Source organism: Ptychodera flava, chromosome 6, assembly GCF_041260155.1.
Source record: "Ptychodera flava strain L36383 chromosome 6, AS_Pfla_20210202, whole genome shotgun sequence".
Taxonomy (NCBI): Eukaryota; Metazoa; Hemichordata; class Enteropneusta; family Ptychoderidae; genus Ptychodera; species Ptychodera flava.
Window position 1 is genome coordinate 46,467,827 of NC_091933.1, and position 27,990 is coordinate 46,495,816.

A 27,990-nucleotide genomic window follows, 5' to 3' on the forward strand; every position below is an offset into this window, starting at 1 on the left:
GAGGACGATGACTTTTATGACAGGCAGTATGTAGGTGAGGCAAGCTCTGACGACGATGATGACGTTGCTGCTGTGTTGGCGGAGGACGACACCCCTCCTGTCTGGCGTATGTCAGAAACTACCGATGCTAATATATTTGAGGAGACCGATTTTGACCGTGAAAGAGGACCGACCTTCACCTTGCCCAGCCACTCCCGTGAGATCGATTACTTTTTTAAGTTTATTCCAGCTACACTGATCAGATTGGCAAAGGACGAGACTAATAAATACGCCAAATTCCACCAGCGATATATCGCTAGAAAGATCGATAAATACTGGCGTAACGCTGACTACCGAGAGGTGCAGGCGTTCATTGGCGTCTTAGTCTGTATGGGTATCGACCGTAAATCATCAGTGGAGGATTATTGGTCTAGCGATCCATTTCTGAGAAACCAGGGTATTTCTACTGTGATTACCCGCAGTCGCTTTCAGCAGTTTATGCGATATTTTCATCTGGCAGACCCAGAGAACGATCCACGTCGTAATCCCGATGAGGCACGCCGCCGACGTCGGTGTCAGGAGGATCCCCTTTATAAAATCAATCCATGGATGGAGCCCATAGTTGACAGGTGCGTAAATAATTATAAGATGGGTAGAGAGATCTCCATCGACGAGGGCATGGTGCGATTTAAGGGCCGTTCTAAATTTAAGCAGAGATTACCGCATAAGCCTGACCGAGACGGTTTTAAGATATGGCAGCTGTGCGACTCTAGCACTGCATACATCGCTAACTTTGCACTGTACCTAGGTGTTAAATTTCGGGATCGGACTGATGGGAGACGGCAGGAGCGAGGTGTGGTGAAAAGAATTACGATGGAGCTGGTCCAGCCATTTTGTGGATATAATCACAGCCTATTTTGTGATAGCCTGTTTAGCACGGTCGTTACTGCTAGAGAGCTGATGGAGACCGGGATCTACATGGTCGGGAGCTTTTAACCGCCGTAATCGTCGCACCATGCCCCCTCAATTAATTCCGCCGGGTAAGAGGAAGCGCCTTCCTCTGTCTGTTGGGGATATGAAAGCCACGACCAGAACGGACTCTCGTCTTAACATCACTGCTTATCAGGATAGTAACGCTCAGGTGCTGATCTTGAATACGGTCTATCCACCCTTGGAGTGCGTGCCAGTGGGGGAGGGAGACGAGCAGCGACAAGTGCCTCTGTCGCTGTATAATTATCGCCGGTACATGGGAGGTGTCGACCGAGCCAACCAGAAGCGCAAGTACTTTCACACTGGGCGCAAGAATCACAGATGGTGGACATATCTGGCATGTTACCTGATTGATGTTGCCCTGGTAAATGCATATATATGCTTCAAGCATGTACACCCTGATAGTAAGCTGACCCATAAGATGTTTCATCTGCGTGTCGGGAAACAGCTCATTGGCGGTTATTGTGGGTGATCGCAGCCCAGTGTGAGAGAGGTCGAGGCCACCGTTTCTCTTGCCTCGTACATAAATCCACAAAATCAGCCAATGCACGTTGTCAGCCGTTTGGAGGGGCGGCAGAAATGCTGTAAAGTATGCAGCAGAGAGGGTAAGACCACTGCCAGCGGACGACTGTCTGAGACGTCCAAAGGATGTAGTCTGTGCGGGGTTCATCTTCACGAGGGCGAGTGTTTTGCGGCTTTTCATCATCGCATGATGCTACGAGGTAAGAGGAGCGTTGGCGTGCAGACCTCTACTCACACAGCCCCGACGACACCCATCAGCAAGAGAACCCGACGTAAATAACGGACAGGGGATAGCTTCGCCTCACAGTAGCTTGACTGTATTCTTAACACGGACCATGATCACATTTTGAGCACGGTTGTGCCGTTTGTTTGTGCTTTACGATCCCGCTGATTGTAAATTGAAACACGGATTATTTTGTACAATCCCCCCGATTGTAATCTTTGTAACACGGACCATGCACTCGGACGTCGAGACAGACTCTGAGATTTATTGTTCGGCATGATGTAAATTATTCCCGAATAAAATACTATCTATGATCGCATATTTTCGTTTGTTTTCCCCCGATTGTAATTTTTGAAACACTGACCATGCACTCGGACGTCGAGACAGACTCCGAGATTTATTGTTCGGCATAATGTAAATTATTCCCGAATAAAATACTATCTATGATCGCATATTTTCGTTTGTTTTGTTTTTACCCCCACTTTCGTTTTTGGCAGATCCGTAAGGACGCTATAGTAATGGATGAACGTGCGTTGTATCACGTGGGAGGGGCACAGCCCAACGGAGGCTGTGCTCGTGCGACGTAGACGTTGTACCAACCATCTGTCGTTTGGGTTAGTGCATTAGCAGTTGCACTGTCCAGAGCTAAGGTGGTACAAAACTGCACCTTAGTAACAACTGCACAACTAACCTGTTAGGAAACGGTAACACTAACGAGCTAAGTGTGCACTGAACTGGGCCAAACTACGTACACGCTTTCCTTCAATGGCGAAGCTATGTCGTTGACACTACGTCAAAGCAGACTGCACTGTGCGACTCTTCCAAGTCGTTCAAAGTACGTGGCCAAGTGACACAACCCAGGGGGAACAGGACAGGTTTGAGGGTGCTGCCGCACCCATAGCACTAACCCCTGGGTCTTCTACTAACTCACGAGCGAGGTGATGTTTCCCCGGTGTGGACGTGCGTGACGGCGAACGAGCTTTACTTCCGCAAAAGTAAGCTAGAAAAGGGCATAAAAGTGCACGTCCCCCGGGGCAAACAACGCCCAAGACCTCGTCATTTTCTCGACACAACCTCATCAGTGGTTGCCCCTCTATACGGGCATGCAAAAATTTTTGAAGTCTAACACGTATATGGTCGGTAATTGTACCCCGAAAATGTGGTATTTTCCCGCCAAATGCCTGGCAGGAAAGCGTGCAGGAGAGCCAATCTTCTGTAGACACGGAAAAGGGGGCCGGTTTTGACCGACTTGGCAGGATAACGGACAAGGGCGCTCGGCAGGAAAAGGGATACATGTGTCACAAAAGGTTATTCTCTACACAGCAGAGCTCTGTCAACTGTTGGGTCGCTTGTTTTTTCAAAACAGACAGCTTTGATATTAATTGGTTTACAAGTCCCTAGGATGACCTTAATGAGATAATTTCATACAGTCAGGAAATACTTAACTTTGTATCCATGTCTATAGTAGCTTCAGGGACTTTGGCCCTATGTTTTAGATGATTTACTAATTTTTTTCATTGTTGATTCGTAAATATATGAATGCAAGGAAGCAGCTAGTTGATTTAGAGCTGAAGGCCCCAAACCTCAAAATAGTTCTAAGCACATTTGTTGTACTTAATTTGAATTTGATTGAATGATATTCCGTATTGGAACGGTTAAGTTTACTTATGAATTTCAAAATTTACGAAAAGTTTCAATACCCAATTCGTAAATTTACTAAAAAATTTCAGAAGCCAGAGGAAACACAGAATAGTTTGTCATGATAGCTATGTAAGCGGTCTGAAATCACCAAAGTGCGCCTGCAAACTGCGCCGGCGCATTTCAAACTGCGCCCCCATGAGTAGAACAAAACCAAAAATATTGACGTTACTCTTCGGATGTTTGACTTGCAAGTTTGCTAAAGTTAGATTACATGTATACTTACAGAAAATGGTATATTGCGCCGCCAAAACTGCGCCCTTTACTCTGCGCCATTGCGAAGTTTCAATGTCAAGCACGGTATTAATAGTCTATTTTGGTTTAGTCGGGCGATTTCAAAGAACTATTCATGTTTTTCGTGGGGAATATGGTGAAATGTGTCACTTAAATGCGGAGGATGGGAGTAATTTTTTCCGACATTTATGTGAAGTATGTAATAACATCACCCGAGAGGGAAGGTAACTCGGCCAGTCGAGTGTCATTTGCATCGTAAATCGACCTTTGAATCTGTTTGTAGTTTCTACCCGAACCTTGTCGGTAAATACTTTCACAGTTAAAAAAGACGCTAAATTTTACTCTCAAACTATTTCGATGGCCAAATATTTCTGCCATTATACGTTTCGTAGGGTAACTTTATACTCAGTATATGGCGAGAGTGTCCTAGCTGTCTCAGTGTCTGAATAGGCGGTGCAGCCGTAAACCGGACACTCCATACTCATTCCCTTGTTTGATCGGAACCTCTTGGACCGTAACACTTGCGCTAGTCTAATTCTACGACCTTTGAATCGTCCAATAATTGCTACTTCCAACTCATGACGACCCCAAATGATAAGGAATGCGACTGATTCTGAAACTCTCAGTTCATAGAAGAGTCAAAATGCGATCACGTTTGCGACTGAACTTTAGACTCCCATTTCGCTTTGTGATGTACATTTGCGAGTGAATTTGAGACCGGGTCTGAGACTCTTATTTAACGTGCAAACAGCAAATGCGACCGTTCTTACGACTGACTTCCTGACGTAAGGTATGTAAGGATACCGGAAATCGACAAGTGCGAGGCTAAACTTAGGAGAGCGTATGTGATGAGGGCTTGAAGTGTACATGCTCACTTTGAAAGTGCGAGCGATAGTGAGAATGTGAAGTGAACTCGGTCTGTACATAGTTAGTGCTTGTCAGCATTTATTTCATCACTTTGGTCGAATGAAAACTTACGATCAAAGTCATTGCTAAAACAGCGATACGATCTCCATGGAAGTACAGTGCTGTGTATCATGAGCGAACCGCTGAGTGAATGGAAATTATTGCAACACACTAATTTCCAAACATCAAGAAGTTGATATATTCGTCTAAATAAAAATATGAATGAGACATTCATCTTTACATAATGGAGAATAGAATATTATATCTGACTACGAAGAACTTTATTTACCAGGTTTTAAAAATCGGCGAGAGACTGATCGGGCTGGGACGTACGATTCACAGACTGATTCAAAGTGGTGGTCAAAGTGAAAGGGGACGCCATGAACACTCAATCCCGATGGGTATTTATATAGTTATGTCAAAAACGGGAGTCACGACCGTGATTGGATTATTCAGAGTCAATTAACCTTGAAACGGACCAAACGATAGCACACAATTACATACAATCTAGGTCTAGCGTCCTCTGATACTACGGCGGGTTTCCGAGTCCCTGTCGCGGTTCGGAAAACGACCTGCTGACAACTGATGACAAAACGCGCTCATACTTTTGATCATAGACCCTGGAGCGATGTTTTGGATGATTTCTAGCTTCCTTACCCTATAAACAACTTGAAACTAAAATGAAAGATGAAAAAAGATCCGTGAACGGACGAGAGATTTCCTGTAGAAACTTCAGATATTTACTGAGGTGGATCATCTATTGTTTTACATCAATGGGCGGATCATGGAAGTGAAATTTACCTCAATGGATGGACCAATCAGAGCACCGATAATATGGCATTTTCCGTTTGATTTCCAAAACATCATCGTGGAGTTTCTAACAGAAAGGAAAAAAATTGAAACGACAACTGATATCATGTCATTTACATGTAAATACAGGCTTTTAATTGTTCATTCATTTTAGTTATTATCGTCGTGCTGTTTTAGAACATTTTTGAGGACCTAAACGACATCATGTGTTGGTCCATTGCCATGGAATCCGATGTCAACGAAAGGCGGTGACTTTTTTGTCAAAGTTGAATAAAAATTTCCTTTCTGGTTGTGTTAGTCAATTAATCGAAATTTTTTTTTCCAAATTGATCATAAACCCTCGATTCTCCCGTCTATGATTCGATATTCACTGACTCATTCTTTCTCTTCTTTGTCGATCGATGATTTGTTGAATAAAACAAAACTAAACTTTTCGGACATCATATTTTTTTCTTGTGTACACTTGTCGGTTTAATGTGCAACCATACGCTGATCGCCCATATTCTCCATAAAGCTAGTCATAACAATTCTGCGACAAATCCGTGGTGTTTCTCCTCGTGAACGTCCTTGAACCCGTAGCCGCGACCATTGTTTTTTGATGTGTTCCGTTCTTGATGATTGGTAGAATTAATGTATCAAAATTTGAAGACACATGTGATGGAAACCTGTGATTGTTAGACAATTGACGGTGTGTAGGGGCGAGACGGAAGGCAACAATCCAAGGACCACGCTAGGGAGAATCATGCATTGCATGCTTTCTAACAATAAGCCGCGTGTTTCCATATCTATATACCATACGAAATCCGGCTTTGACCAATGTTCCTGTCCTGTTTCGGAGGATAACTTTCGAGCTGCATAACCGATGTTGAGGTTCAGATATCCGAATATCTTTCGTGTTCGAAAGGCTTATTGATTTACAGAGAATACAACTTTTGTATAATTGGTTTACGTGTACATAACCCAGCACACGGGGCAAAGCCAAATACTTACCAATACCAGGTTGGAAAATTTCAGCGAGTCACTCTCATCAGAGGTCGAGGAAAACAAATACGTCGGTATCGTTGCTCCGCCATGTTTATTGTTGTTTGTACGACTAGTTTGAAAGTCATAGACTTTCTTAACGGTGAAATTCATATTGCCATTCAATATTTTACACACGAAGTCACCTGTCACCTTCATTCGGAAGCAAAAACGTTTACACAGAATGTTTTTATAGTGATAACTAGCTCCAGGCCGTGACATGTCTCTAGTTGTGAAGAAAGTTCGTAAATCAAAATCGACATCAACATTTAGCGGTGATCCTGAACCGTTAAATAAAGTCGGCAAAACAAAACGTCAAATGGCTAAACTTTTGGGGGAGAGAGAAAGAGAGAGAGAGAGAGAGAGGGGAGGAGGGAGGGGTTTATGCAGTCGCGAACTGATCATGGTCTTTAGGATGGATAAGTGCAGGGTCGGTTTACACATTTGCGCTGCACAGATATCGAAAATGTACAGATACTTTCCCGAAATTTGACTTATTTTATAACATGAGTAGAACAAAACCAAAAATATTGACGTTACTCTTCGGATGTTTGACTTGCAAGTTTGCTAAAGTTAGATTACATGTATACTTACAGAAAATGGTCGCCGTAGTCTTCTGTTCAAAAGATATATGTTCTTCAACACCACGTTTCTTATGATCGGTGATGTCACATTTTATTATTTTTATAAATATAAAGTAATGCACCGATTTCAAACCGTAATTATTTTTTCTTGTCGAATTGAGAGAGTTTTTAGTAGTTTTGTAGACGAAACGATCAGAAACAGCAGAGTAGCTTGGCAATGGCACGACATCTACGCTATAGTTTAGCTGCAATAATTGTACAGTTGCAGCCCGAGCCCCGGGTAAGCCTAATTCGGAACGTAATAACGCCAGTTGCAGCGGCGTCATGGATTGACTGTACCTTTGTCATTTCTGTTGAAGTACACCTGTTATTGCTACAAGCATTATGGGCTTCATGAAACGTTGTTTCTCTATACATGTATACTGGTCTCGCCGTTATATTCAGTGTCGTATAATCTGTTGTTTGCATGTCAACACATTGGCCTGTGTACAACCTCCTGTGCACACTAATCTTGACCGTAATTTACAAAGACATAAACATTCGATCCCGTCCGTGAATGTCAAAGGTGAACGGGATTAACTTGATCCCGGGTATCAAGTCCCTGTCCTTTAATGGAGATGCCAAATTCACAAATTTTGACTGCTGCTGAAGCCATATCCTTTCACGATACCGCCAAGTGAGTGTAATCCGTCCCATACAAACATAACATGGTCTCGTACCTCCGAGACTGGATTCTGAAAACATGTCAAAAATCTTGCTGGCGAAAGATATATTTTCACATCTTAGGCCCTATTGAAAGAAAATTTACTGCAAGCTAACTACCTCCATGTGTCCACGTACGTATATGTGCATAGTCCCAAAACAACTACTATTAAGCTTAAGTTGCAAATTCACGTAATTTTTCGAGCTGCATTTTTTAGGGCACGGATATTAATATCTACAGTCTACACTGCTAAAGCGTCCTGCTACGCAAGTACAGTGCGACTACTCGATGTTGTGACACTCGGGGGAAGTGTTTTGGCGCAGAGTAAGGGCGCAGTTTGGGCGGCGCAATATACCGGCGCAAAATGGGGGCGCAGTTTGAAATGCGCCGGCGCAGATTGCCGGCGCACTTCGGTGATTTCAGACCGCTTACATACCTGCATGATAGGGTGGTCAAATAAATAGAGATAGATAAAGTTCTTATTTCCATTTATGGCTGACTTGGTAAGGATAAAATCAGATTACTTTTTGAGAAAAAAATAGAGTGGTCAATTAAAAGAGTGGTCAAAGTGATAGGGTTTTTATGATAAAGCTGGGCTGTAAGATTCCTCATGTGCTATTTATAGCAATTATGTAATCTGTGTAAACAGTGCAATGAAAGTGTAACATGATTCCTTATAATGCTTTTGATGACCTTGAACTTCTCAAGTTTCAAACATTTGTCTCTTCAGTGTGCTTTCTCGGAGTACGTACAGTCTCAACTTATTCAACATAACTTAAAAAATTCTAAAGAATTATTACATACTCTAGATACCAACAAAAGCAAGTATGGTTCAATCCGCACATTTGATTTTTCTACACTTTACACCACCATCCCACACAACAAGCTTAAAACTAGGTTGTCATCATTGGTTAAGCAGGCCTTCTTGTACAAGAATGGCAGTCGTAGGTATGATTACATTGTCATCAAACACAATTCAGGCTATTTTAGTAACAACAGTGATGCCAAATGCAAATACACTGATACGGAAGTAATTAAGATGCTACACTTCCTAATTGACAACATATATGTCTCATTTGCCGGTATGACATTCAGGCAAACTATAGGCATTCCTATGGGTACAAACTATGCACCACTTCTTGCTGATTTATTTTTGTATTCATATGAAGCTGAGTTCATGCAGACTCTTCATAGTTCAGGATCTAAAAGAGTTGCAAAGTCCTTTAATAATACCTATAGATATATTGATGATCTCATCAGTTTGAACAATCCTGGAATTTCTAATTACCTCCATCACATATATCCAGATGAATTAGAAATTAAAGAAACAACGGAGAGCATGAACTCAGCATCGTATCTTGATCTATTTATTGAAATTAGACACAATGCAATACACACCAAGTTGTATGATAAAAGGGATGATTTTAATTTTGAAATCATTAACTTTCCCTACTTGACCAGTAATATTCCGTCGAGTCCAGCTTATGGTGTGTACATTTCACAACTACTGAGATACTGTAGAGCTTGTGATTCATATGGAGATTTCAAGAGAGACACAGCTTATTAGTCTTAAAGCTGGTGAGACAAGGATTTTCACAAAGTAGGTTGGTTAGATCTTTTAAGAAGTTCTATGGTAGATATGGAGATCTTATATCTAAATATGGCAAATCTGTCACTCAGATGATGAAAGACAGTATTCCCGACTTTGACTCAGAACAGTAATTTAGCAGATAGCTGAATTACCGTACAATAACTTTGTCACACTAGTTCAATCTTGACGGGTGTAGCATGCTAGCAGGGTACGCTTACCCATTCCGGACACCTGGTACCACCACTTATATAGTGGTTCAAGATTGTACTACCGATTTTGTCAGTGATCTTATGTTTCTTTGTGTGTTTGTTTTTACTGTTTATTGGACCTGGTAATTTATTTGCCTTGAATGATAATGATTGCTGGAATCGATTTGATGTCATATTACTTACAATGTTAATTTGAAAGTTAAAATGTGCTTGGTTAATAGGATGGAAATACTGATATTAAAAGATAACCAGCTCAAGATTCTTTATAACCTGACAGATATGCTGTTTTTTATGACGTAAATCTTGATTTAAGCAAGTCTTGTTTACTTTAAGGTAAAGGGCGACGAATTCGGACGCGCACACGCTTTAGAACATTTCTGCGCAGATTTAACTCCAGCCTGCCGCAAATGGGTTATCTTGTAGCGCATGTATTTAACATCACCTGTCATTGTTGAAAATGCGCTTTTACCTAATTTTTTGACCCAGTCTCTTAGAAATACATGTGACCTTTAACCTCGTCATATTTTGACCCCCAAGGAAGCTGGTTTTTATTCAATATGAGCGCAAAATTAACATTTCTCTCCCATTTACATGGCGTATATTACCCATTCACCTGGAGATATTGTGAAAAGTAGCGTGGTGACACCCTTTTATTAAAAGTGTAAACTAAATGGTACTATGTCCGGATTTTATTCGCCAAGATTGGTCAAAATGACACCATTCAAAGCAACAGGAAGAAAGTTCGAAAATCATGTAGTGATATAATTTCGATATCGTCATTTTGTAATTGATACTTATGTTAAAATTTCTTTACAAACATCATGAAAACTATACATTCGATAGATATGGATCTTAATTCTTGGTATTTATTAAAATTAACTCATTTGCTAAGCGTTTTATAATTGCTTGCTGTAGTTAAAGTGAATTACATCATTTTTATTTATTTCTAACAACGCCATTTTAACGTCCGTTTCCATGGAAACGAACGTGGTGACCCCTATTTTTTATTTGATTTTTGCACTCGCACAACTTCCAAGAATATTTGTGCAAAGTTTCAAGAAAATGACACCACAACCTTATTTTGACGTAATTCGTAGTACTTCACCTGAATTAGAATGTAATTAACTCTCGTTTATTTGCTATTATTGACTAATATACCGTAGTCTGATGAAATGTGCAAATCTGTATTTTTACGGAATTTTTTCCATTTTTGGTCAGGCCATCCTGAAATGAGCAATCAAAGATATCCACCTTCTTCATCAATACATGTGTCACAAAAGGTTATTCTCTACACAACACAGCAGAGCTCTGTCAACTGTTGAGTCGCTTGTTTTTTCAAAACCGCTGGTCAGACAGCTTTAATATTTGGTGTACATGTCTATGGGGGCCCGTTCTGGTCAAAATTATGTTTTATTAATTTTAGTATGTCAGAATTAATTTTATGTAGACTGGAATTAATTTACTAGCACCTAGAATTAATTGTATGTTTCTTTTAATTAATTTTTATATGCTTTAATTAATTTTGTGTAGTCATGCCGAATTAATTTTATGTGTTCCAATTAATTATTTCTGCTTATCTTTGCTGTAATTAATTTTATGTAGTCTAGAATTAATTTTGCTAACATTTCAAATTATTTATATGTTTTTTTATGTGCCGAAATTAATTTTATGTAGTCTAGATTTAATATATTAATTCCTTCAATTATTTTTGGGTTCAAAATATTTTCACGTGCTGCAATTAATTTAATGTGTGCTAGAATTAATTTCTACTAGTGTCTTGAATTAATTTTGTGTTCAGTCGAAGTAATTTTGTGTGTTCGCTTGAATTAATTATGTGTTTGAGCGAATTAATTATATGTGTTTGCTCGAATTATTTTCGGCCGATCCCACAGTCCTTTGTACACGCTTTCTTAAATCAATATGGCGGCTCCCGACCGGAGTGGTACTATTCAGGTGCTCGAACCGTGATCTGTGAAAATGGAAATCAATAAACTGATCACAAAAACTTTTGTAGTGTACGTCTCCTGTCTGAGGGATCGTGTATGTGATTGCCCATCAACATTTTAATGAGTGTGAGTAGAGGGTTTCTGTAATTTTGACTGAGGCACAAGAAGAATTTGCTGGCCCTTATGTAAAATGACAATGAAGAAATGCCAAGTAAAATGCAACACTTCAATTCATTGGAGGCTGAAGTAGAAGATCAGACTCTGTTATATCGTACAAAAGAGGGTTGCGTATATGCAGACAAGCCAGGGTAGATAAATCAGCCAACTCTAATGCTTTTCAAAGATCCACATGTTGGTAGCGCACATCTCTATGTTTGTGAAGCAGAATGTTTGCTACCTAGTAAGGCCCAAACAGATGACAAAGTTAATGCCATTGAAAGAGACCAGAAGAACTTAATGTATTAGTTCTCAAATTAAATAGTTGGGAATAATTGTTATTATCATCATCATTATTATTTTTACCAAGGGTATTTGTATTAATGACAACAATAACAAAGCTTATACACATGAACTGTCACACTTGCTGGCATAATTCATTAAGTTAAATTACATCATTATGTATGTGCAATTGTTACTAGCATGTGAATGTCAACCAACACTCCTCTGGCCAAAGCTGAAGGTGTCAATCATGACAATTAAACCAAAGTACAACTAGCATTGAGATATCAGGACATTTTGCAGGCACCCATATAGATGGACAGATCTTATGCAGTACGTGTTACTTTACTGATAAAATAACATGAAAAGAGTCATTTACAGCTTAAAATTTGTAGCTCAATAATGTTACTAATAGATCATGTTGATTTGTTTGCAGGTGCCCTCCTGAATTACTACTGCGACCCCTTGTCAGGTATTGTGACAATATATTGGATTCATGTCCGCGTTTTTTGGTGTACCCCATAGGTACTATGAAAATTTCATGTGATTGATTTGTGTTAAGCTATAGGGTAATGTCAGAATTTAACATCATACTACATCATTTGATAACATTAAACTATTCAAGTGGTTATGAAGTCTTTGTACATTTTCAATGCACAAGGTGATTAACTTAGGGGCCGTAGACGATTAAAACATGCGCATGGTAAACGCAAATTTTGTGTTTGGGGCAACATCTCGCTACACGTTTTTGTGTATTACTACATCACGGTAAGTGAGGCTACCCACAATTCCCCTTGATTTGTTCACTCAGACATTTTTTTGCGAAAGGCTTTTTCAATTTTATCAGTCCCTTTATACAATTTTTAACTTATAATTTAAGTTCAGGATTATAGTGTTAAAACTATGTTCCAAAATTATTGATTATGTTTAAAATTCAAGAGTAAATTGATTGAGAAGTCGACGTTTCTATGTGCTAAAAATTGCACACTTGTCAAGATAAAGTTATCAGCAACTAAGATGGTCTAATCATGCCACCTGTTAGACATGCAAATTTCCTTTGTTACGAACATTAAAAAAAATCTACTCTTTCTTTTGCCAACACAGATGCAACTTATTCCCTTAGTTTCCTTGGAAATATTGTGTATGGCTGTCAAAAATCTATGTCGACAAAATCACAAAATTGCTATCTCCTCCGCGGAAAAGGGGTTGATCTTCTCATTATTCACAATGAGAAAATTATGATTATCAGAACTATGTTGCCAGAATTGAAAAATGGACGGAGTTGTTTTGTGTACAGAAGAAATTTGCTTCAGTTCAGTGAGTTATCTCCGTGTGTACAGATCATGGAGAATTGTGGGTAGCCTCCCTTACTGTGTACATTATTATGTATCACTTACATTGTTGTAAATTGTTTGGCGTGTACCAGCTAGGCTAGACTCTCGCCAATCGCTTGTACCGCTTGGTCTCACGTATTGGCGTAGCTTCCGGTATTTGCTGGTTTGTGCCTTCTGCACTCGGCCTCGCGCCTTCGGCGCTCGATCATTTATGTTGGATTGCTACCGCACTTACATGTAAGAAAGTGACTCCGGTCAAAAGAAGGCACGAGGGACTGTCGACAGTCTACAGCTAGGCTAGTGCAGCACCAGCATTTCTTTGACATACATTTGGTTCAGTACAAGTAAAATAACATAACAATCATTTCGGACAGTGTTTCAATTCATTTCATTCTTTTGGTTGCATTGTCGAGTTAGCGGTGAACAAAGATTGATTGTACAATTGTAGAGGGGGTATGGGGGTGTTAGCGTATGTGTGATTTCATAGTGAATTACTGATTGTAGGTACATAATGCTGATACAGAATGAGACTTGGTTGGATTTTTGCACTTTCAAACTTTTGCTTAGGGGAGGAGGTTGCATGAGGCCAAATGCACTAATTACAGTGCGCATGTTTTAATCATCTACAGCCCCTTACATGTTTATAGGGATATTGTAAATCAAAGAAGATTGTATACTTTCTGATCATGTGTATATTGTGCTGATAAAAAATTTATTTAGAACTGATCGCAAGAGAAGACTTGTATAGTTTTGGATTGGTCTCTTCCATTCAAGGCACCTGTGAAATTAATTATGAGATATTATTGTAATGAGTGTGTTTCAAATAGGTATTCATTTGGCTGCAGTAAAAATTCAGCATGTAGCGTCGGTTCTTTTTGAAAAAAAAACTTGCATTTTTTAATTGAGAAGAGTACACTGAAAAAACTGTTTCCCCTAAACTGTTCATGCATGCATTCAAAGGTACGATGGAAGAATTTCAATGTAAAAATTTGACATTTCAGGAGAGGTTCTCAGGTTACTCTAAAACCAAAACTGACCGCCAATATCTCAACAAGCTCTGCAAAGAACACATACAAAGCAGCAGTGTGTGAAGATTATGACAAGCCACTAGTAGTCAGAGATATGCCATCAGCTAGTCCTGGTGAGCTTGAGCCAGGAATGGTTAGAGTGGCTGTCCAGTGTTGTGCTGTGAACTTTGCTGATATTCTCATATGCAAAGGAAAGTACCAAGTCAAAATCCCCACTCCATTTGTGCCAGGTAAGCCAATGAATTATTGGTGATATTAAGAAAATCAGTTCTGCTGATATACTGAACAGCCGAGTCTTCTTGTATTTTTTTCTACAGGTGATGTTCATGAACTAATTTGTCGAGTACATCGGGCATCGCCAGAATGTAGAACGTAACAATAACAGTATGACTATTTTCAAAAATATTATTCATCTATGTGATCTCTTTCTTTCGTCACTTTGGTAAGATATTGTGTAGAAGTCTGTGAATTTAGAGCTCTCATCATAGCGATTCTGTCACTGTTGTGTTGCATGATTGATTATTTCACCTTCGATTTTCTGTAAACTGGTGCAAAATACTGAAATTAAAAAACAAAGTTGTACTGTATTGTACCATGTTTTTCACCCAGCAGTGCAATGTGCATGTCATGTAACAGAAAGATTGTTGAGTTTGTAAATTGTATTTGTTTGTGCACAGTTTACCCCCACTACACATATTGCAACCAGTAATTAGTGCCTGCACCACATTAGCTGGCCATGTTGTAAGCTTAGTCACTATAATGTTCGTTATTCTTTTTCTATTGGACTTTCTTGCAGGTTCTGAAATTGCTGGTAAAATCACTGACGTTGGGGAAAATGTTAGAATGTTTCAAAAAGTATGTTTTTCCTTGATTGTTTGAACTGTAACATGAACTTGGTGTCAGTCATATCCAAGTTTGAAAATTTCATTGGGCTGTTCACTGAGCACATGTACAGATAGATTGCTCAGCAATGAGTAATGTGAATAGTGGTCAGAGTGGTAGGGTAATAAAATTAATTTTAACAGTTGTCCGTAGAGTCAAAATGTATTGTTCTTATTATGAGACTTAACAAGACAGGTCTGAACTGGTAAAAGAATACAAAGCAATTTTACATAGGAAATTGTTTGTCAAGCATTTATTTTTGCCAAACAGCTATGAATTCAAACGTGTTACTATGTAACTGACACATTTTACCTCACCTTTTTAGCCATGGTACATCATAATCATTTTATTCTACGTATCTGCACAATTCCTAGGAACTAATAAATACAAAAGAGAGATTTTGTTTTAAATGAAAATAAGTTTTGGAAAATTAAAATAATCTTATTCTTCCATTTCTTCAAGGGTGATAGAGTATTTGGACATTGTCAGTTAAATGGCTTTTCAGGTGAAGCCATAGCATCAGCTCAGGTGAGAAAATACTTTTGTTGGATTGCTATGAAACTTCAACCGTGATATTTCTTCCACTCCTCAATGTTAAAATGCTGACAATGAACAAGATTCAACAAAAAAGCCATGAGACTGTGAGGTATATTGTGTCAACAAAGCTGTTAATGAAAATTTGAAGTGTTGATGGACTTTTAGCCTTTCTGTATGCCAATTAACGGTCCTTGGCTTCTTCATTTTTTATAAACAAAAATACCACAGTGACTTTATCCCTTTAGAATAAGGCTCAATAACAGCTTTGTAACCACTTTATTGACCTGTTTTTAGCTCCCATGTGCCGTACATATATGGTTACTAGGAGGTTTTGTGGTTGAAAAAAGTCTGTACTGATATGTCTGTCTGTCTGTACAGATGGATGAATAGATGTCCATATCAAAAACTCCCAAACCGCTGCACATGTAGAGCTGATTTTTGGTATAGTCTCATAAATATGCAAATGAGGTAGAAAAAAGGCAAAAATGGTAAAAAATCAAGAACTCGGGAACTACTCATCTGATCATTGTCATATTTAGTTTTTAGGTACCTTAGACCACACTCATTTAACAGTATTGTCAATATTGGCTGCTTTCTATTTTAATGAATTTTTTCTCTATATTTTTGCCATTTTATTATAAAAATCATCTTCTCTGAAACCAATGGTCCGATTGCTATTAAAGTTTGTGTGCATGGGTTCCTTGTGATGACCAAAATTGGATTCATTGGAATTATGGTGAAATTTGTATATTTGTATTTTTAGGGCAATTTTTACCATTTTTGGCCAAAAAATCTTTGAAACTATATGCCATTACTCTTAAATTGGGTGCACAGGTTCCTAGGAGTGACCTGAAAACGACTTAGTGAACTCAAGACAAAATTTGCATATTGTTTGGTCCTTTTTGCTATGCTTTCAAATTTGGTATACAGGTGAAATGTAGTAGGACCATTCATCCAAATTCAAGTACTGCCTGTGTGAATGATTTTGTTATGAGAAGAGTATGATTGTGCTACTCCAGGCTGAGATTTTTATTATAGGAAATGAGGCATTTCTAGAAGCTTTTTGAGTGTAGAATTATTAGAAAGTTCCACTTTTTTGACAGTTCATAAGTGAAATGCTTACCACATAAAGGCAAGTTTCCTTAAGCCCCAACATCTGACATATTCTGTACCGTACATGTATTATTCTGGGTTTGCTATCAAAGGAAATTGCTCAAAATAGTTTTTCATGATAGGTTGGTAGAATTAATAGACATTGAGAAAGTTCCAATTTCTACCGGTATGTGGTCGACTTGATAAGGATAAAATAAAATTATGTTTTGAGGCAAAAATAGGGTGGTCGAATTAAAAGACACATTCGAGACGCTGTGACAAGGACCGGGGCAAACTTCTTCACAAGTCCACAAGAATCCAGTTTGTTGTTACATTCAATCCTGCCCTCCCCAAAATCTCTAATAGTCTGTATAGACATTGGGGTATGAGGGCTAAAGATGAGGAGATCAGGAAAGCTGTAGGGAACATCCTTTTCACTTCCTTTAGACAACCACTGAACCTTCAAAAACTTCTTGTAAAAGCCAGTCTCTCCAAGTCTTCTAATCGCAATACCATAGGATACACTTAACGCTGTAATAACTGCAATCAATGCCACTACCGTATATCACCGAAACTAACACGCTTACCAGCATCTACATGTATACATCTATACATAATGTCGTCAGCAACATTTCATGTAAAACACATAACCTTATATATATCATCACTTGTTAAAAATGTCACCAACAATGTATAGGCACAACTAAACATGAACTAAAAACCCATATCTACAAACATGTTGACACCATTTGTAGCCACAAACTAACTCCCATTTCCGATCATTTCACACCAATCTGACCATAATCTTTCCTCCTTTCAAGCTAGTGGCATTTGTAAAGTCCACACCACCAGCACTCATAAAAGAAGACTCCTTGAAGACAAATATTTCACCATCTTTAACACCCTAACACCGAACGGTATTAACAAAAAGGATGGTTAACACCCCTTTTTTCTCCCTTGGTATAGCTCGCCAGCCCCTTCTTTTTACCCTAACTAGCATTCCTGCCTACCTCTCCCTGTCCTTACACCTAGAGGGTCTTATTTCTCTGCCACTGGCGCAGTCCCGCCTAACACCTCAGCCTTACCATCACACTGAACAAGGTGGGTCTGACCTTGCTGCAGTTTGTAGCCCCATAACTCCCCTTGAAAGATTTGTGTTGGGGGAGGTACCTCACCAACACAAAAAATTTTCAAGGGGAGTTTTTTGCGGGGCTACGAAACTGAGCAAGGTCCCACCGTACTACCCTTTCCCGCCAATTCTATTTCTAACCTTATGTTATTGCAGTCAATTTGCACTCCCTTTCCGTATGTCCTGCCAATTTCAGCTTAGCTCTTTTTTTCTGGACCATGACATCTTTTAACATATTTCTTGTTTTGTAATATATGAATAATTATTTATTCACATTTTTCTTGATTTGTATACCTTAAGCATAATTTCCTATAACACCTCGCACATAATATTTTGTTTTTCTGCTTTACCTTTTCATCCATCAATAAGAACCTTATTCTAATTTTATGTACCGTAGTTTTTATCAATGTATATATATGTTCATTTAATTTTATCAGAGTTTATCCTGAAGAAGACGACTTGTGTGTTGCCAAAACATTGGTATTATTTAATAAAATTTACTAAAAATTGGAGACTGGTTTAACCGCCTTGTTTATACTCTACACGATATTTTATTTTATTGTCATAGTCTATGTGGAAGATTCCTCCCTCCGTAAGTTTTGAAGAGGCTGCAAGTATTCCCACATCATATGGGACTGCAATGCTGGCTCTCACCCAGAGAGCTAAAATACGATCTGGGTAAGCACTGTCAGCTATCGTAAAAGTGCCAGAATGTTCTTCTACAATTACACTCGGGGAACATCATTGTGTGCACGTTGCAGACACTTTGCAGATTATCGTGCATTTTCATCTTACGTCTGTGATAAGTCCAATGCAAGTGCACAATTGTCACCAAACTTGTGGTAGTTTGACCGCTCCACACTACAAACACTTTCTTCGTAAAAGCAAGTAAGAGACTTGACCACAAAAAAAAAGCAATGTTGTCATTGTCTTTTCACACTGTATGGAACATAGCACTAATTTCTGTCCAATGTCTTACTTTGCAGAGAGACTGTTCTGGTAACAGCTGCAGCTGGTGGAGTGGGACTGGCCACTGTTGATTTGGCAAAGCATGTTTTCAATGCCACTGTAAGCACTACCAACTGAGAAAACATTAACATTGTTTATCAGGACCTCTGATTTTTAGCTACTATAGACTATAGTCTATAGAAGCTATTGGGATGGGTATCCGTCCGGCGTCCGGCGTCAGTCTGTATGTATGTATGTATGTATGTATGTATGTATGTATGTATGTACGGTATGTATGTCCGTTTGTGAGGCGTCCGTCCACTCAAATATCTTGAGAACCGCAGTACTTACTGATTTGATATTTGTTGTGTAGATGAAAAATATGATTTTGAGAAACTGTTTTTTTTTAATTTTTTGATATTTTTGAAAATAGGCAAATTAATGCCAAAAAAGGTGTTTTTGGTAAAAAATCTTCTTCTTCATAACCGCTAGTCAGAGAGCTTTATTATTTGGTATACAGTTCCCTAGGGATAACCCAATTTAGATTTCTTCAAATTGTGATGAAATATGCAAATGTGTATTTTTAAGGAATTTTTTTGTCATTTTTGGTCAAAATTTGACTTACATTGTATGTAGGTTCTTGTACTGTTTAAACCCTTTCAAATTCACCCAGAAAAAAATAATTTGATTTTAAATAATTGAATTAATTAGGAAATCATCAAAGCCAAAATAATTTTAGTGTGGAATTATCAGAAAGTCCAACTTTTTTTGACAGTTCATCGTGAAATGCTTACCATCTTGAAGGATTAAAACAACTTTCATGAATCCTAACTTTGACATATTCTGAACTGTCATATATTGTGCTCTGTATGTTATCTAAAAGAAATTGCTCATAATAGTGTCATGATAGGGTGGTCAAATAAATAGAGATAGAGAAAGTTCTAATTTCCATTTATGGTTGACTTGGTAAGGATAAGATAAAATTACTTTTTGAGGAAAAAAATAGAGTGGTCAATTAAAAGAGTGGTCAAAGTGATAGGGTTTTTATGGTAAAGCTGGGCTGTAAGATTCCTCATGTGCTATTTATAGCAATTATGCAATCTGTGTAAACAGTGCAATGAAAGTGTTACATGATGCTTTTGATGACCTTGAACTTCTCAAGTTTCAAACATTTGTCTCTTCAGTGTGCTTTCTCTGAGTACCTACAGGCTCAACTTATTCAACAGAACTTACTTGCAATGTTCATTTGAAAGTTAAAATGTGCTTGGTTAATTGGATGAAAATACTGATAAAATAACCAGCTTAAGATTCTTTATAACCTGACAGATATGCTGTTTTTTTATGACGAAAATCTTGATTTAAGCAAGTCTTGTTTACTTTAATTAGAATGTAATTAACTCTCGTTTATTAGCTACTATAGACTAATATAGTCTTATAGAAGCTATTGGGATGGGTATCTGTCCGGCGTGCACTGTCAGTATGTATGTATGTATTATGTATGTCCGTTTGTGAGGCGTCGGTCCACTCAAATATCTAGAGAAATGCAGTACTTACTGATTTGATATTTGTTGTGTGGATAAAATATATGATTTTGAGAAACTCTTTTTATTAATTTTTTGATATTGTTGAAAATATGCAAATTAGCACCAAAAAAGGCGTTTTTGGTAAAAAATCTCCTTCTTCATACCCACTGGTCAGACAGCTTTGTTATTTGGTATACAGGTCCCTAGGGATAACCCAACTTGGATTTGTTAAAATTGTGATGAAATATACAAATCTGTATTTTTACGGAATTTTTTTTTCCATCCTGAAATGAGCTATCAAAGATATCCACCTTCTTCATCAATACAGGTGTCACAAAAAGTTTTTCTCTACATAACACAGCAGAGCTCTGTCAACTGTTGAGTCGCTTGTTTTTTCAAAACCACTGGTCAGACAGCTTTAATATTTGGTTTACAGGTCCCTAGGATGACCTTAGTGAGATAATTTTATACAGTCAAGAAATACTTAATTTTGTATCCATGTCTATAGTAGCTTCAGGGACTTTGGCCCTATGTTTAAAAAAATGTTTGAATTCTTTGAGTGTGTTTTGTAATTCTGGAATTTGCGTATTAGTTCTACCGTATATAAATATTAGAGTTGGTTCTTTACAAATATATGTAAAATGTAAATAATTTCTGTTAGTAAAATAGAACAATACCGGTAGTTATGTGGATCATTGTAAACCATATTACCACAACAGTTACCTTAGGTTGTGCATCTGTTTGTCAATCATTGTGAAGGGCACCGTACTGGCTCCAAATTCTTCAAGTTGCATGCATTAAAAAGTAGATTAAGGTAGCTGTTAATGATCTTTTTTGCTTAGCAGAAATTGAAATGTTGTGTTCTATGACCCCAAGTACACAATTTATCTTGCATCAGGTGATTGGTGCTGCTGGAGGACCTGAAAAGTGCGCCTTGGTAAAGAGGAGAGGTGCAGATCATGTCATAGACTACACAAAAGAGAATATACGGGAAAGAATCCGAGAGATCACAGATGGAAATGGTGTAAATATTGTGTGTGATTCAGTAGGGGGTGATCTCTTCACGCAGTGCCTCAAGAGGTGAGTTTTGCCATGTGTAAATGTGAGTATGAAGAGAAAAGGAACAATACATTTCTTCAATCCATATTTTGTCACAGTCGTTTTATGCAAAGGAAGTAACTGTGCTACAATTTAAGGAATATTATCCTCTGGTAGGTTTGCGGTTTGAATTTTTACCATTTGTCTATGATACTGCAATGCTGGTTTACCTGGGTGGTAGCTTGGCACATTCCATTCTCATGTAAGTGTGGCTGCATTGCTAAAGCCGCATTTGTCAATCCCAGGTTCTCGCATTAGTGGAGTTCTCCTCCTAGTCAAACAAACACTTGGCCAGGACGATGTTTGATTTCTATAACATTGTCACCGTTTGCTAATCCTGCAAACCATGGTATGCTACCTCCATGTGCAAACAGAGTTTATACAAGCGTTTGATTGAAGGTCAGTTCAAATTGCCAACGGTCATTGATTCCCCACCACCAACGCTCAAATTTCGTAAAAAATTGTCTTCCAGTCACGCTAGAATTTGAATATAACCAGAAAGTTTGTTCAGCAGCAGCTTCGTGCTGACCGCAGTCTGTCTGCGTTTTTGCGACCGGAAAAAACTAAACAGTGGCATATTCTGGAGCGTGTGGCCCCCCCCCCCCTTACCGAAAATTATTTCTACTGCAAATTTGCCGTAAGTTTGCTGCAAATATGCAGCAAGCATATAGCTTGCAGGAAGGAGTTGCAGAAGTTTGCAGGTAGATGTGACCCTCCTGCAAACCCTTAAGTCAGTTTGCAGCAAATTTGCGGTAAACGACTAAGTTGCTGCAAATTTGCGGCAAACCAGATTATTGCTGCAAATATGCAGCAACACATGATTGACATATTTCCCACTATTTCATTACCAGGGAGTACACACTACACACTGAGTACTGTTGCACTTCGTGACCAGTCATGTGTAAGCAACATAAAATTGATCTTTCATTTATATTTTATGTTCCTTTATTTCATAACAGACAATCCACTTTTTAAATTATAATAACTGGTAATGCTAGATAATGAACAGCTTCAGTTATGCTGGTGAAAGCATTGCATGGATATAGAGTGCATCTATAGTATATACTGTAGTGACATGATGTAGGTAATAAAAGTGCCCTTTGACAATCTGGTTGGGTAAATTATGGTTGGATCGAAAACTGAATTTTTAGGGAAACAAATTTTTGAAACAGGGACTTGTCTGTCTTGCAAGTTACACCCTGTATTTTCTGCGAATGATACCAAAATGCAAAGTTTCGAACGAAATGTGCGTTTGATGATGGTCTGTAAGGACACGTCGTAGACTTTTATTACTGCAAATCTGTACAGTAATGTTTCCGCTACTACCTCCAAGCAGAGTAGTGGCTGTGCTCCAAGCTATTCATCCCATCAATATAGTACATGTATACGGTACGTACAATGCACTGCAGCTACAGTCTCTCCCATCGATGCCGCTGACAAAATCTCGCTAGCGAGCCCAGCCACTGAGGGCGCCTATTCTGGAGCAATGTAAACATAAGTGAAATAGTTGTATGCAATCCGCGGTGTCTTTGTCCCAAAAACGTAAATCCAACTTAGAAATAGTTCCTTAAACATACCAACATCCACTGGATGAAAACCTGTATAGTAAAATGCGCTTGTACAGAAAGCTTGGTCAGTAAATATCGAACGGCAAAACGCACCAATCGTACATGGAAGCTGCCATATTGGGAAATTACGACATCTCTGAAGGAAATCGCGCGAGATTTGGAATGACCAGTGGAGGTGCGTGACAGCAAGTAAACGACGTCATTTGATCTCCCGTAAGCGATGGAAGCGGAATTTCGCCCAACGGAGCCAAATTGCCGTAGTTTTTTAGGTAAGTCTGCAAATGATGATATAGTGACTCATTTATCTATCGATATGTAACCGTAGACGAACGTCAGACGCTGTGTAAAGGACAAATTAGGTTATTCCCCTTCCATTGACATCAAAAAAAGCGCTATCGGTGATTGCGCATTTCAGCGCCAGTCAAATTTCCGGCGATGGAACACTTTGCGAACAAAAGACATCGGTAGGGCAGGCAGAACTTTCTGATTTAAATGACAATGCCATCTGAAGTACAGCGTGGAAAGTTGTATAGATGCACCAAAAAATTAAAGCTGTGCAAGCAGGTGTGAAGTATTGGCACCAAATTTTATGTTAATATTTGCAAATGATATGCAAATGAAGTCATGATAAATACAATGATGCAGAAATTGTTTTCTCACATTATATGAAGACAGCTACATGTATGCGTGTGCACTGGTGAGTGTTGTATTGTACGTTACACACACACTCTTACAGAGACACACAACCCAACTAACAAAAGCATTTTCTTTTTAAAACACAGTAAAATAATGTAATAGTTATAGGACAAAGGTTTTTGTGTCATAAGTATGAAGTGGTAGGTGTAGAAATGTTTTTTATGATTTTTTAGGTTTAAAACACAATTTCATACTTCAAAAGTGTTATTTTTGTACTTCACCAGGTTAAGCACCTTCACAGTTACAAATTTGACCCTGAACAAGACTTGATAGGTGGTAATGAATACTTCCTAATATGTAAATTTTTACACGCTCATTTGCATATCAAAAGACAGCCATTTTGGAAATTTGTCAGAATGTTCAGCCAAAATACCACATTTTAAATCAGCGTTTCTCACTCATTATGCCTCAAAATGCTTTCTTTTTTTCAGATCCCAGTACTTTTGGGACCACACTTCCAGAAGAAGTTGTCTGATCCCTGTAAAACTTCAATAAAAAATTTCCAGTGGGATAGCTAATCTCGCCTTCTGATAACATGGGTCGAGGTAAAAGGCTTTTGTCCATGTTTTCAGCGTTACAGTTGTATTGCCGAGCACAAATTTGAGATTTAGGATTACACTCCATCCCGAGTCGCTTTACGAAAATTCAAAGCGCCGCTTCACCAACGTCCAACACGTCCTGTGTATCAGCTGCGAGCAGCCGACATGTTTACACTCTCCGGTCACGGTTCATCAAGGTCAGTTCGCGCATTGATATTGATTCTTCGTGCTGAAAGAATTTTTACTCTCTTTTTAGTCTTTCTATGATAAAAATAACCATTTTCATTAAACTAATAAATTAAATGCTATATTAAGTATGAAATATAACGGATTGGTGCAGATGTAGAGTCAAGTCCAGCATTTAAAAACGGGACTACATTATCAATCGCGTAATGATTTATAGATCGCACTTCCGTTATCGTGATGAGGCTTGATCGGCGCGAAGTTAGATTTTAGTACCATCGGCCAGTGTCGGCTGCGTACTTGTGATCAGGGAGTTATCTAGTGGACAATTTCGTGATCTTTCTATGGAATCGCCAGCCAAATGATATCACATAGTTGCAAAAACGTGTATACAGTACCAGGGACAGGCGGAGTTCTAAATTTGTGAACGCGAGCGGCAGTAAAGATGCCGACTATATTTTCTGAGTACGGTATTTACACACAGCACGGTGAGACCTGCAACCGGACCGGGAATCGTCCAGCGTCTGCGAGCCGTTCAGAAATGTAAGTCAATGTACCGTTCGTCTGTACATCGATCGCTATAATTATGTTCTGTAATCGTTGTATTGCAATCTTTACCTAAAGATAAATTTTCGTTGAGTACTGATTCATACTGAATTCACTTTCGTTTCACAATAGTTACTTACAGTAAGTGCTGAGATTTTTGCAGATTGTCGCCGTCGTGTATGTAAACAACATACGGCGAGTTGTCCGCTGTCGGACATTTGAATCATTTTTAATTTAATTTCGATCATGAATATTTATGCATTTTCTGCTTCAATTTTTCAACTTGATTTTGTCTCATTTTCAAATAATTATCGATTTCTTTCATGAAATTACAATGTTTGGTCAAACGGTAAAGACTTACACTCTTCCCTGAACGATTTATATTTTTCAGAATCCATTGCTGGTACACTAAAGGGACAAGAAATTCAGAGAACAGAAAGCCAAATCGCAGCCTTTGACAGTAATGTAAATGTTACATGAAACTTCTCAAGTCAAAAGAAAATCTTAACATGATCATGACACTTATGTGGCATGAAATGAACACGGCATATAAAATAAATTTTACCACAATTGAATTTAACCTTTTTTTCTCTGTCATCTTTTTGTTTATAATAACTTTATTTGCGCTGACCATTGTTTCTGGTGAAACTGGTATTTCAGAGTTAAGTTGGATAAATAATATTTATATATTGGCCGACTGTGGACAGCACAAGATGTGTTTTATCCAACTAAACTCTGAAATACCAGTTTCAAGAGAAACACAATGGTCAGCGCAAATAAAATAATTTGCTGTATGGAGTTTGCGGCAAATTTTCAGTAACATTCAAATTAATTTGCCGCAAGTTTGCTGCAAGGATTGTGCCGCAAATTTGCTGCAAAGAGTTTGCAGCAACGTTGCGGCAGGGAGTTTGCTGCATATTTGCAGCAAGTTCACAAGAAACCTAATTTGCATCTGAAAAATGAACCACCCGCATATTTGCGGCAAATAGTTTGCTGCAAATTTACTGCAAAGCTTGCGGCAAATTTGCAGTAACAGTTTGCGGGGGGCCTAAAATTTCGGTAAGGGCCATGTTGCCTGTTTGGTGTTCACTTACACAATGAATGCTGCCATGGCTTCGCGTTGAACCCAGTTTGCAGCCCAGCTCATTTGCATAACAATGCATAGTGGAGACCAGAACTCTCCACTCAACAACTAAAGATGTTTTGTTTTTTCCAAAATTGTGAAAAAACGGCTCAAAACTGACAACAGCAACCTGAACTTATTTTGAAGCTTACAAAATAATGATATGTTGCTTATGGAGAATCCAAGACCTTTTCTTGACACTTTTCCTCATCAATTGAAGTTGGTAGCTGATTGATTGCACAATTTTACACTTTCCTTTTCAGATGAGATGCCCCATATGAAATAAAAATAAATAAAACATTCATATTAGTTTGCGTGTCCCTTTTTTAGCTACTATAGACTATAGTACTATGGCAATGGAAGCTATCGTTATAGGCTAGGGAAATGTCTGTATGTATGTATGTCTGTATGTCTGTATGTCTGTCCGTCAACAAAAAACTCCAAAACCGCTGTACATTTCATCTTGATATTTGGTGTGTACATGGATGATGGGCTGTAGATGAGATTTTGTTCAAATGAAGTTGTCATTGCCAAAAATATGCAAATTAAGTGAAAAAATGTAAAAACAGTCAAAATTGAAAAAACTCAATAACCACTGAGCAGATTACATGAAAAATTAGCATGTAAGTACTTTGGGCTGACATGAAATGATTGTGCACATCTTGGGTCAGTATCTTGGACTTGCAATTTTTCATGAATTTTTTTGTAATTTTCTCCCATTTTTGGTCAAAAATTCTTCTTCTCTGAAACCACTAGTCCGATTGATTTGAAACTTGGTATGGAAGTGCATAGCAGTGACCTTTCCCAAATTTTGGCAAATCATGGTGAAATTTGCATATTTTTAGTTTACACGTCCATAGACTCCCATGTATAAGGCAGATCTCCATAGACTCCCATGTATAAGGCCACGAAAAATAAAAATTTAGTTTCTCATTGTATTCATATTGCGAAAAGGATGCAGTGACACAATTTTTAGTCCCCACGGATGAAGTCCAGTGGGCTTATAGATTGGGTCATGTCCGTCTGTTCGTCCATCCGTGAGTCTATCCGTTCACGCAGATATCTCGGATATTTTGACAAAATGTCATGGGACCTTGATGACCTTTGATCTCAAATATACAAATTTGTCCATAACTCAGTAACCACAAGTGCTACCACCCTTCATATATGGTATGATGGCACACCTTATGACGCCACATATTGTACCTCATTAATTATGCACATATCTAATTTTGAGCGAGCCAATAGAGCTAGAGGTCTGATTTTTGGTATATATAGAGATAACTTAGCGAAACAATTTTTTTGACAAAATGTCACGTGACCTCGGTGACCTTTGACCTCAAATATACATATTTGTCCATAACTCAGTAACCACAAGTGCTACACCCTTCATATTTGGTATGATTGGACACCTTGTGACACCACATACTGTACCTCAATAATTATGCACATATCTCATTCTGAGCAAGCCAATAGAGCTGGATGTCTGATTTTTGGTATACAGGGATAACTATAGGAGAGAAATTTTTTGACCAAATGTCATGTGACCTCGATGACCTTTTACCTAAAATATATGTTTATGTCAATAAATAAGTAACCACAAGTGCTATGTCCTTTGTATTCAGTAGGATGGGAGACCTTATGACAACACACGCTTTACCTCATTAATTATGTACACATCTAATTCTGGGCAAGCGAATAGAGCTAGAGATCTGATTTTTGGCATATAGGGATTAATTAGCAATACAATTTTTTTTTTCAAAATGTCATGTGACCTCGATGACCTTTGACCTTGATTATACATATATATGCATATCTCAGTAACCACAAGTTCTATACCCTCCAATTTTGATAGGATATTAGACCTTAAGATGTCACATTTTGTACCTCATTTATAATGCGCATATGTAT

General features: G+C 38.4%; 1 protein-coding gene and 1 long non-coding RNA gene across 2 annotated transcripts in view; both read left to right on the forward strand.

Annotated features, from left to right (window-relative positions):
* The window catches only part of LOC139135980 (quinone oxidoreductase-like protein 2 homolog), a 51,704-nt gene that overhangs the window by 6,199 nt on the left and 17,515 nt on the right, over positions 1-27,990 (forward strand). Inside the window, exons 2-8 of the mRNA XM_070703790.1 lie at positions 12,290-12,325; positions 14,189-14,445; positions 15,012-15,070; positions 15,560-15,625; positions 18,424-18,533; positions 18,842-18,923; positions 21,225-21,406. Coding sequence (XP_070559891.1) covers positions 12,290-12,325; positions 14,189-14,445; positions 15,012-15,070; positions 15,560-15,625; positions 18,424-18,533; positions 18,842-18,923; positions 21,225-21,406 — 792 coding nt within the window. The remainder of the gene's footprint in view (positions 1-12,289; positions 12,326-14,188; positions 14,446-15,011; positions 15,071-15,559; positions 15,626-18,423; positions 18,534-18,841; positions 18,924-21,224; positions 21,407-27,990) is intronic.
* LOC139135981 (uncharacterized) lies at positions 24,763-25,536 on the forward strand. Its single transcript, XR_011553070.1, has 2 exons — positions 24,763-24,953; positions 25,348-25,536. It is a non-coding gene; the product is annotated as an uncharacterized lncRNA (long non-coding RNA).